General features: G+C 37.3%; 1 protein-coding gene across 2 annotated transcripts in view; it reads left to right on the forward strand.

Moving 5' to 3' along the window:
- Positions 1 to 12,871, forward strand: part of SLC25A40 (solute carrier family 25 member 40) — a 55,681-nt gene that overhangs the window by 11,516 nt on the left and 31,294 nt on the right. The window contains exon 2 of one of the 2 annotated variants that reach the window (XM_007447462.1): positions 11,266 to 11,331. Coding sequence is in view for 1 of the 2 variants with exons in the window: in XM_007447463.1 (XP_007447525.1) it covers positions 11,280 to 11,331 (52 nt within the window). In the remaining variant the exon portion in view is untranslated. Of the gene's footprint in view, positions 1 to 11,265; positions 11,332 to 12,871 lie in introns of those variants that run through there. The other variant, XM_007447463.1, reaches the window with a different exon arrangement.

Genomic DNA, 12,871 nt, shown 5'->3' on the forward strand with positions numbered 1-12,871 from the left:
GGGACGCTCATATGTGTAGGTTGGTATGCTTGATAATGTCACACAGGTCTCTGAGACCGTTCGTTTTTCTTCATTCTTTCTGTTTCTCAGATTGAGTGATCTCAATTGATCTTTCTTCAGGTTTGCTGATTCTTTCTTTTGCCCCCTTATATATGCTATTGAATCTCTCTAGTGAATTGTTTGTTTCAGTTTTTAGTTTAATTGTTTCTTTCTGCTTTTTTGGTTTTAATTTGCTCTTTTTCTGGTTTCTTAGGGGAGGTGCTTAGATCATTGGTTTTTAGATTTTTTCTAATATAAGCATATAATGCTATAAATTTCCTTGTAAGCTCTGCTTTAGCACATTTCACGATTTTTGGCAATTCTTGTCATTTTCTACTTCCATATAGGTTTGGGGAAGTATTTTATCAGATCCACAAGTGAAAAAAAATTGGGGATTTTAGTTAATGATTCCTGTGAATTTATTATCTGGAAAAATTGATATATTCATAGCATTCATTATTTCAGTTCATGAAGTGGTATTTTTTTTAATTAATTAATTTATTTTTGGCTGTATTGGGTCTTTGTTGCTGCACGTGGGCTTTCTCTAGTTGCGGTGAGTGGGGGCTGCTCTTTTTTTGAAAGATATATATATATATTTTTAATGAATTTATTTATTTATTTTTGGCTGTGTTGGGTCTTCGTTTCTGTGCAAGGACTTTCTCTAGTTGTGGTGAGCGGGGGCCACTCTTCATCGTGGTGCGCGGGCCTCTCACTGTAGTGGCTTCCTCTTGTTGCGGAGCACAGGCTCCAGACGCGCAGACTCAGTAGCTGTGGTGCACGGGCTTAGTTGCTCCGTGGCATGTGGGATTTTCCCAGACCAGGGATCGAACCCATGTCCCCTGCATTGGCAGGCAGATTCTCAACCACTGTGCCACCAGGGAAGCCCGGGGCTGCTCTTTGTTGAGGTGCGCGGTCTTCTCACTGCAGTGGCTTCTCTTGTTGTAGAGCCTGGGCTCTAGGTGCGCGGGCTTTAGTAGTTGTGGCATGCGGGCTCAGTAGTTGTGGCTTGTGGGCTCTAGAGCACAGGCTCAGTAGTTGTGGCACATGGGCTTAGTTGCTCCGTGGCATGTGAGATCTTCCCGGACTGGGGCTTGAACCCGTGTCCCCTGCATTGGCAGGCGGATTCCTAACCACTGCACCACCACGGAAGTCCAAAATCGTATTTTTTTTTATATTAAGACTTTAAAAAAAATTTTACTTTTTTAATTGAAGTAGAGTTGATTTACAGTGTTGTGCTAATCTCTGCTGTACAGCAAAGTGACTCAGTTATACACATAGACGTTCTTTTTTTTTTTTTTGCGGTACGCTGGTCTCTCACTGTTGTGGCCTCTCCCGTTGCGAAGCACAGGCTCCGGACACACAGGCTCAGCAGCCATGGCTCATGGGCCCAGCCGCTCCACAGCATGTGGGATCTTCCCGGACCGGGGCACGAACCCGTGTGTCCCCTGCATCGGCAGGCGCACTCTCAACCACTGCGCCACCAGGGAAGCCCCGTTCTATTTTTTATATTCTTTTCCATTATGGTTTATCACAGGATATTGAATATACTTCCCTGTGCTCTACAGTAGGACCTTGTTTATCCATCCCATATATAATAGTTTACATCTGTTTATCCCAAACTCCCAATCCTTCCCTCCACCACCCACCTCCCCCTTGGCAACCACAAGTCTGTTGTCTATGTACATGAGTGTGTTTCTGTTTTGTAGATAGGTTCATTTGTGCCATATTTTATTTTATCTTTTTAAAGATTTTTTTTTTTGAGGTGGACCATTTTTTAAAGTCTTTATTGAATTTGTTACAGTATTGCTTTTGTTTTTATGTTTTGGTTTTTTTGGCCGCAAGGCATGTGGAATCTTAGATCCCTGACCCAGGGATCAAACCCGCAGCCCCTGCATTGGAAGGTGAAGTCTTAACCATTGGACCACCAGGGAAGTCCCTGTGCCATATTTTAGATTACACATGTAAGTGATACATGATATTAGTCTTTCTCTTTCTGACTTACTTCACTTAATACGATCATCTCTAGTTGCATCCATGTTGCTGCAAACGGCGTTATTTCGTTCTTTTTTATGGCTGAGTAGCATTGCATTGTATATATGTACCACATCTTCTTTATCCATTCATCTGTTGATGGACATTTAGGTTGTTTGCATGTTTTGGCTATTGTGAATAGTGCTGCTATGAACATAGGGGTGCATGTATAGTTTTGAATTATAAATACTTTTAAATTGGTTAAATTATATATATATTTTTTACAGATGTCTTGAGAATATGTTGTGAGACTTATTGCCAGAGTACATGAAATTCTTCCATGCTCCTGTACATGCTGTTTATTTTAAATTTAATTTGCTATGTGTTACAGGTATATAGAAATGTATTTAACTTAGCATATTGATTTTTATAGCTAGCAACACTGCTCACTTATTAGTTTTAATAATTCAATGATGGGCTTAAATTTTCTGTGTTCACAATTATGTCATCTGCAAATATTGATTTTTTTTCTCTTTCTAAACTTTATATATACTTTTTGCTTTACCTAGATGGCTAGAAAAACTTTAATAAAATATTAAATAGGTGTAGTGGTAATGTATATTTTTATCATGTGCTTGATGTCAAAAGGAAACCTTCAACACTTAATTATTTGTTTTAATATTCATTTATTTATTTATTTGGCTGCATTGAGTCTTAGTTGTGGCATGCGGGATCTTTGTTGCAGCATGTGGGATCTTTCATTGCGGCGCATGGGGTCTTCGTTGCAGCGTGTGGGCTTCTCCCTAGTTGTGGTGTGTGGGCTCCAGAGGGCGTGTACTCAGTAGTTGTGGAGTGCAGGCTCTCTAGTTGTGGTGCGCAGGCTCCAGAGCACATGGGCTTAGTTGCCCCGCGGTATGTGGGATCTTACTTCCCTGACCTGGGATCAAACCCACATCCCCTGCATTGGAAGGTGGATTCTTAACCACTGGACCACCAGGGAAGTCCCCTCAACACTTCATTATTATGTGTAAGAGTGCTTTTTGATTTCTACTTTGACCCATGAAATATTTAGAGGTGTGCTATTTAGCTTCCTAGTATTTAGGGATTTCCGGATACCTTTCTGTTTTTGTTTTCTAGTTTAATTCCATTGTTGTCACAGAACATACTTTATATGACTTAAAACCTGTTAAATTCATTGAGACTTTTCTCGTGGCCCAGATTGAAGCCTATCGTGGTAAATTGGTTTTGTGTGTGTCTGTTTTTCCCAGTAGCAAGAGTAGTTTCGTACTTGAGGGTGTTTTAAAGAATGAATGTTAGATAGCCTGTCCAAAATTCCCTATAGAAGTAGCTACTACCAAATGGAGTGTTATTTATGCATTTAAACTTTTCAGTGATTTGTGGAATCGAATACTTGTGGCTATGAGAAACTCATGTATATAGTGAATAATATTGTATCTCTTATGTTACAGTGGTTAGTTTACATTGTAGTGACTCAAATGACCAAAAATTATAAAACTCAATGAGGATTTCTCTTCTTCTTTGGTTTAGTATATGTTATTATATTTTTGTGGTAAGGTTGGTGATTGTTTATATACAAAATAATCATAGCCTTTTCATCACCAAAAAAATGCATGGATTTTTCTGAGTATCTGTTTAACAAATAATAAAATTGTGCATATTTTGAAAACACAAAATGAAATTCACAGATACAATTATAATTCACAGTTATAGTCTATCAAACATTTAAGGATCAAATAATCCCAACCTTACAGTTTCTTCTAAAAGAAAATATTCTCCACCTAATTTTATGAGATTAGCATAGCCTTGATACCAAAACCCAATAAGTATGGTATAAGAAATACCAGAAAGTTAGAAAATATTTTGAAGAGAATGAAAATGACAACACAAGATATCCAGATTTGTGAGATGCAATATAAACAGTGCTTGAAAGGGAATTTTTAGTCCTACAAAGCCTATCTTAAAAAGAAGAAAGATATTAAATCAATAATGTCCACAAACCCAAGGTAAAAAGTAAAGAAAGGTGATGTGAGAAAGCAGTGGTATAGAAAACAAAAACAGTGGAGGAAATGAGATCAAAATTTGGTTTTCTGAGAAGGTCAATAAAATTTATAACTCTCTTGCCAGATTGATCAGGAAAGAAAGAGGAGATGGAAATTAACTAATATAAAGAAAGAGAGGCAACATAACTACAGAGCCTATAGCCATTAAATGGACAATAAAGCAATATTATGAACAACTTTATGCTCATATGTTTAACAACTTAAATGGAGAAATTCCTTGAAATACACAAACTGCCAACACTTACACATGAAGAAAGAAATAACCCAAATATCCTTATATCTCCTAAAGAAAACCCCAGGCTCAATTCTGTCAAATATTAATCAAAATAAGACAAAAACAATACAAGAAAAGAAAATTATGCACCAGTGGACTTCCCTGGTGGTGCAGTGGTTAAGAATCCGCCTGCCAATGCAGGGGACACAGGTTTGAGCCCTGGTCCAGGATGATCCCACATGCTGCAGAGCGACTAAGTGCGTGTGCCACAACTGCTGAGCCTGTGCTCTGTAGCCTGCGAGCCACAGCTACTGAGCCTGCATGCCACAACTACTGAAGCCCGTGCATCTACAACCCATGCTCCGCAACAAGAGAAGCAACCACAATGAGAAGCCCCTGCACCACAATGAAGAGTAGTCCCTGCTCGCTGCAACTAGAGAAAGCCCGCACGCAGCAACAAAGACCCCAAACAGCTAAAAATAAAAATAATTAATAAAAAAAATTATGCACCAGTATCCCTCATGAACATGATACTGAAATTCTTAGCAAAAATTTAACAAGTCAAAACTAATGCTATACAAAAAGGATAAAACATAATCAAGTGGTGTTTATTCTAGGAATGCAAAGAAGTTTAAACATTAAAAAGTCAAGCAGGGCTTCCCTGGTGGCGCAGTGGTTGAGAGTCCGCCTGCCGATGCAGGGGACGCGGGTTCGTGCCCCGGTCCGGGAAGATCCCACATGCTGCGGAGCGGCTGGGCCCGTGAGCCGTGGCCGCTGAGCCTGTGCGTCCGGAGCCTGTGCTCCGCAACGGGAGAGGCCGCAACAGTGAGAGGCCCGCGTACCAAAAAAAAAAAAAAAAAAAAAGTCAAGCAATGTAAATTGCCATATAATCAGCTTAAAAGGAAAAGCCATACAATCATCCCAATAGATGCTATATTACCTATCTGTTGCTGTGTAACAAATTACTCCAAAACATAGTGCTTTAAAGCAACAATTATTTACTATCTCACCGTTTCTGTGTGTCAGGAATCTGGATGTGGCTCAAGTGGGTAAAACTTGGTCTTTCACAAGGGTGCATTGCAGATGCTAGCTGAGGTTACGTTCATCTCAAGGCTCAACTGGGGAGGGATTTGCTTCCAGTCTCACAAATGTGGTTGTTAGCAAGATTCAGTTTCCTATGACTTGTTGCACTCGAGGTGCCCTAGTTCCATGCTGGCTGTTGGCCAGAGGCTGCCCTTGGTGCGCAAGTGGGCCTCTCCGTCAGGCAGTTCACACCATAACAGCTTCTATCAGAGCAAGCGAGAGAGAGCAGAGTCAAGTAGGATGAATGTCACAGTCGTTTATAACATAATCTTAAAAGTGACATTTTATCTCTCTGTCCTATTCTGTTCTTTAGAAGTGGCACAAGGAACAAAAGGAAAAAACTGGGTAAAGAAGATATCTCAAATAACCCTGTGAAAAGATGTAAAACATCATTATCCCTTGGGAAAATGCAAAGTACTACCACATTGAGATATCACTACTCAGCTATTCAAATGGGTACAATTTTTTAAAATCACCATACCAAGTGTTGTTAAGGATGTGGAGTAACCAGAACTTACTGGTGAGAATATAAAATGATACAACTGCTTTGGAAAATACTTTGGCAATTTCTTAAGAATTTAAACATGCATTTGCCATTTGATCCAGCCATTTTATTTCTACTTACTTGCTCAAGATTTAGATGTGGATATTCATAGCTCCTTTATTTGTACTAGCCCCCAACTTGAAACAACCCAAATTTCCATCAACCGGTGAATGGATAAAGAAATTGTAGTATATCCATACAGTGGCATACTACTTAGTAGTAGAAAGGCACTAAGTATCAAGGAAAGAAAGTATAATAAATTAGGATTGGAAAGAAAATTGATTAATGTGATGAAGAGTGTTTGTTTAAAAATGAACAGATAAATAAAAAGTCTAGAGCAAACATCATCCTAATGGGGAATCTCAGAAGAATTCTTTTTAAATTCAGGTATGGAACAATGATACTCATTTTCACCACTCTTTCTCAAATACTGTGTTGGAGATCCTAGTCTGTGCAGTAAGAAAATTTAAAATGGTAGCATAATGATTGGGAATGGCAGAATCAATGTCATTGTTTGCAAACAGTATAAACTTACAATATATGCTTTTGCAGACAACATGAAAAACTCAGGAGTCTATAAGTCAGTAATTAGAAATAATAGAGGATTTTTTTTAGCAAGGTTGGCTGGATACATGTTGAATATACAAAATTAGTTGCATGTGCTAACAACAAGAACGTGTAATTAAAAGGAAGACACTGTTAATATTAGAGATTATCAAGTATCTAGAGTTAGATTTGCCACAAATATGCAGTATCTCTATAGGACAAATTAAGTTTTTCAGAACAACATTAAGGAAGACCTGAATAAATGAAGGAGTAGACTATTCGTCGATATAATTCTCTCTAGTTTCATCTGTAGATTCAATTCAATTCAAATCAAAATCCCAAAGAGGTTTTTCAAGGAAAATGGTAAGCTGATTTTTAAACTTACATGAAGGACCATAGGGCCAAGAATAATCATGACACTTCTGAAGAAGAACAGGGAGGATAGACTTGCCCTACCAAATACAAGGACTTATTAGGACGCAATAATAATACAGTGTGGTACAGTTTAAGGATGGATAAGTTGACCAATAGAATAGAGAGACTAGAAACAGTTCCACACAGGAATGGAACTTAGTTATGACCAAGTAGTATGTCAGCTGAAAGGAGAAAGGAGGGATTATTTAATAATTGGAGCTGGATAAAGTAGTTATCTATTTTAACATGGAAAAAGATGAAATTAGATCACTACTTCACGTGCTATTAAAATACTTTTCTGCATGGATTAAGGACTTAAAATTTGTCAATAGCAAAAGTTTAAAACTTTTAGGGAGAAAATATAGGTGAATATCTTTTGGACTTTTGAGTAGGGCAAGATTGTTTAAAGAAAACACAAAAGAAGTGTTATCCATAAAGGAAAAGGCCAGGACTTCCCTGGTGGTGCAGTGGTTAAGAATCTGCCTGCCAGTGCAGGGACACGGGTTTAAGCCGTGGTCCGGGAAGATCCCACATGCCACGGAGCAGCTAAGCCCGTGCACCACAACTACTCAGCCTGCACTTCATAGCCCGCGTGCCACAACTAGTGAAGCCCGTGCGCTTAGATCCCGTGCTCCACAACGAGAAGCCACCGCAATGAGAAGCCTGCGCACCACAATGAAGAGTAGCCCCTGCTCACCACAACTAGAGAAAGCCTGTGCACAGCAACGAAGACCCAACACAGCCAATAAATAAACAAACAATATATAAATAAATTTATTTAAAAAAAATAAAGGAAAAGGCCAATAAATTTGGCTACATTAAGAATTTTGACCCTTATACCATATACAGAATCAACTCAAAATGGATTAAAGAGTTGAATATAAGACCCACAGTTTTAAAAAATCCTAGAAGAAAACAGGGGAATAGCCTCATAGCATTTATCTTGGCACTGATTTCTTGGATGTGACACCAAAAGCACAGCAATAAAAACAAAAGACAGGTGGGACTGTATCAAACTGAAAAGCTTCTATACACCAAAGGAAGTAAATAATAGAGTGAAAAGAGTCTGTGGGATGGGAGAAAAATATATACAAACAATATATCAAATAAGGGATTAGTATCTTAAATATATAAGGAGCACCTACAACACAACAACAAAGAAACAAATAATCTGATTTAAAAATGGATAAAAGACCTTAATAGACATTTCCCCAAAGAAGATGTACAAATGGCCAACAGGAATATGAAAAGACACTTGAGCATCACTAATCATCAAGCAAATGAAATCAAAATCAAAGGGTTATCACTTCACTTGTTATGATGGCCATTATTAAAAAACAAAACAAAATAACAAGTGCTAGTGAGGATGCGGAGAAATCAGAACATTGTACATTGTTGGTAAGAGTGTAAAATGGTGTACTATGGAAAACAGTGTGGAGATTCCTCAAAAAGCTTAAAACAGAACAGCTATATGATCTAGCAATCCCTCTTTTGGATATTTATCCAAAAGAATTGAAATCAGGATCTCAAAGAGATATTTGTATTCCCACGCTCGTTGTAGCAATATGCATAATTCAAGAAATGGAAACAATGTAAATGGATGAATGGATAATGAGAAGGTGGTACATACATACAATAGAGTATTATATACTTCTTATAAAAGAAGGAAATCCTGTCATATGCTACAACATGGATGAACATTGAGGGCATTATGCTGGACGAAATAAGCCAGTCACAGAAGGAGCAATACTGCATGATTCTAATCATAAGTGGTATCTAAAGTAGTCAGACTCTTAGCAGAAGAACATAGAATGGTGGTTGCCAGGGGCTGAAAAGAAGGGGGAAAAAAGGAGTTACTATTTAATGTGTATTGAGTCTCAGTCATGCAAAATGAAAAAGTTCTAGAGATCTGTAAAACAATGTGCATATAGTTAACAGTGCTGTACTACTGTACGCTTAAAATTTGTTAAGAAGGTAGACTTCATGTTGTGTTTTTTTTTTTAACCACAAAAAATAATTACGAACTTTATCAAAAGATACGTTAAAGAAAGTGGAAAAGTAAATCATAGACTCTGAGAAGAGACAGTTCACACAGCCTGCAAATAATTTGTACTAAGAATAAAAAATTTCTCATACCAATAAAAAGAAGTAAATCCCCCAGGAGAAAAATGGACAAAAGATATGAACGGACATAGTACAGAAGAGGCAATACATACTGGTAATAATATGAAGAGATGTTCAGCATTGTTAATGATCAGGGAACATAAAACTATAATAAGATAGCATTTAACACACATATGATAGAAAAAATGTAAAGTTCTGATAATACTAAGTATATACTGATTTACTATTTTCTGACTTGGATATTGCTGTAATCCTATTACTAAAGCATCTCCATTCATCGCTTGATTGAGTAGATTTTGTCATCAGGTAGCTTTCTTCCCCCAACAGGGGCTCATTGATTATTCATGTTAAGAATGTTTGCCATTTATATTTGAAGTCCACCTTGGCCAGGTATAGCAAATCATTAATATTAACTTAAGTAGAGTACAGAATGCAGAAAAAGTATAGAAAAGAGGAATTTTGTATAGTTGTATAGGAATTTTGTATAGTTGAGCAAGGAAGCTATTCTTGTAGAACATTTGTTTATGACTCACAGAGTTAAAGGAGATATTAATATTAAAGTCATCTTTCTCACTAGTCCGTGTGCTCCCTGAAAAAGGGATGGTACCTGCCACATAGAAGAGTGGATACAAAGAAAAAAGATAAGTAGGTTGATTGGACTGGAGGGAATTTATTTATTTAATATTTATTTATTTTTTGGCTGCATCGGGTCCTAGTTGTGGCATGCGGGATCTTCCGCTGTGGCGCGCGGGCTTCTCTCTAGTTGTGGTGCGTGGGCTGTGTAGTTGCAGTGCGCGGGCTCAGTAGCTGTGGGATCTTAATCCCCCAGCCAGGGATCGCACCGGCAAGATGGATTCTTAACCACTGGACCACCAGGGAAGTCCCCCTGGACTGGAGGGAATTTAAAGCACTGGAGAATACATTTTGAGTTCTAGACATTCCACTAAGGTTATATATATAACTTGCCACTTTTTCTTCATATTTACTAAATCTTTGGGTGTGTTATCCATTTGACCCACAATATTTTGAAAAGGAGACTAATTTTTCAGATCTCATAAGTAGATTCATGTTATGATCTTCAGAGATTGTTGATATGACATTTTTCTGAGATATATATATGTTAAGAAATAAAAGTTCAATAACCTTAATTTTTGGTTCTAAAATGTTACATCTAATTTTTGGACTTTTCCCCTTACATCCTAAATAATTGCTAGAAATATGTCAATTTTTCTGGCCTTAATTTAAGGTGAGAATATTCAGGTTGCCAACTTTGCTAGGATGGTGCCAAAATAAAGCACTGTAGGTCTTTTTACCTTTCTGGAGGAGGCATATACCTGTATTGTAGAATATGTGTGTTATTTTTCCACTTAAAAGACCTGTGTTCAAATAAATGTTAGAAGTAGGTGCTTAGATTTGAAGGTTCTACATACATTTCAGGAATTAAAAAAAAATTTATTGTGCTAATTTTCCCATATACAGAAAAATTCAGAAGGGTGAAATACTTATCTAGGTTTAACAGATTATATTTTTTCTGAACTATTATAAACTACAGCTATCATAACATTTCAGCCCTTAATACGTCAGTATGAACCTCTTTAAAAAAAAGACTTTCTTCGTAACCATAATAACATCTCACTAACAAAATCAACAGTAATTTAAAAATATTATCTGATATCCAGCCCACATTCAGATTTCTTTAGTTACTTTCAGACTGGCTTTTTAAAGTTCGTTTTTTCAAACCAGGATGCATTTGGTTGGATTCCTTTATTCTAGAACGGTTATACCTCCCCTGCCACCTTTTTTCCCACCCGACTTTCACCTGTTGAAGAAACTAAGACAGTAGTCCTGTAGACCAGAGTATTACACCTTCTCCTATATTTTGTGTCAAGTTTTACCATGTTACTTTAGTCTCTGAATTTCCTGTAAGTGTCACAAAATCTGGTTGTTCAACTTCTCTTGATACTAAGATGGGTCCGTATGTTCAGGTTTAGAATTGTTTTTAAAGCAGAGTATATTTACTGGGAAAATATGAAGATATTTTTGTGAAAATTCTTTCATAACTCTAATGATAACATTTGGGGAGTGCTCTTCATATTCCTCAAAGCACTTAGTAGAAATATTTTAAAAATAATAGTTAATAAATATTTGCTGATTTGTGTTTTAAAGTTTTTATATACTCCTTTCCTTTAGGCTTGTTGTCCCATTCCTGTCTGAAAAGATAAGACAGTTACTTTCTTTTTTCACTACAGATTTTCAGCTACTGATGTTACAAACAAAATATTGGAACATAGAGTTGAGGAAAAGACTTAAACCAGGTAGGTAAATAATAAAAGTCTAAAGAAACAATACAGGGCTTCCCTGGTGGCACAGTGGTTAAGAGTCCGCCTGCCAGTGCAGGGGACACGGGTTCGAGCCCTGGTCTGGGAAGATCACACATGCCACAGAGCAACTAAGCCCATGTGCCACACTACTGAGCCTGCACTCTAGAGCCCGCGAGCCACAACTACTGAGCCCATGTGCCACAACTACTGAAGCTCTCATGCCTAGGGTCCGTGCTCCATAACAAAGAGAAGCCACTGCATTGAGAAGCCTGTGCACTGCAACTAAGAGTAGCCCCCCGCTCGCCCCAACCAGATAAAGCCCGTGCACAGCAACGAAGACCCAACACAGCCAAAAATAAAATAAAATAAAGAAATTTTAAAAATAAATAAATAAACAATACAACTACCATTCATTTTTATAAAGGTCATTATTGGGATAATTGACAAAATTGGAAAATGAACTGTAGAGTACTGTCAACGTTGTTTCCTTAATTTGATAATTGTACCTTGATTATATAGGAATATTCTGAGGTATTTAGGATGAAAGGGGTGTGATGTATGGCAATCTACTTCCAAATGGTTTAGAAAAAATAAATGATATGTAATATGAGAGGGCATTTGGTGAATTTATGGGCTAATAGGAACTCATTTATTTTCAATATGGATGTATAAGTTGGTCCAATCTTTCTGGGAAGCATTTTGGCAATTTGTCTCAAGTTTTTAGCTTAGCCCAGCAATCTTACTTTTTTTCCTATAGTAACTGTAGGAACACTACAGTAAGATGTATGTATAAGGATATTTATATGAGAGTTTATGAAATTAATGAATTAATGATAAATTGGCAGTAGCCTAAAAAGAATATGAGGGTGACTAAATAAATATAATTAAAAACCATGTAAGCATTAAAAATGATAATGTAAATCTATTTATTGGCATATTTGTAATACATTTTTAAGTGTTAAAGCTGGCTACTAAACAATATGAATAGTAGTAATCTATTTTGTCTTTCAAAAAAGGTGCATGTACACAGATACAGAAATACATATACACAGATAATATGAATGTACGTAATTGATTAGTTAGATGTAATCTTTGTGTGTGTATACATATACATATATGTATTTTTATGCACATAGACATTTGGAAAGATGATACTGTATGTTGCCAGTGGTTACTTTTTCATTTGTTTTATTTTAGTTTTTTGGCTGCACTGTGCAGCTTGTGGGATCTTAGTTCCTGGACCAGGGATCGAACCTGGGCCCTCAGCAGTGGAAGCATGGAGTCTGAACCACTGGCCTGCCAGGGAATTCCGTTTTTTTAAAAAAATTTGTTTTATTTTTTTGGCCATGAGTTGTTATTTTTTATTTTTATAATTAATTTATTTATTTTTGGCTGCGTTGGGTCTTCATTGCTGCTCGTGGGCTTTCACTAGTTGCGGTGAGCGGGAGCTACTCTTCATTGCAGTGCGTGGGATTCTCATTGCAGTGGCTTCTCTTGTTGCGGAGCACAGGCTCTAGGCACGCGGGCTTCAGTA

This window comes from Lipotes vexillifer, unplaced genomic scaffold (assembly GCF_000442215.2).
Source record: "Lipotes vexillifer unplaced genomic scaffold, Lipotes_vexillifer_v1.1 scaffold474, whole genome shotgun sequence".
In the NCBI taxonomy this organism is placed as follows: Eukaryota; Metazoa; Chordata; class Mammalia; order Artiodactyla; family Lipotidae; genus Lipotes; species Lipotes vexillifer.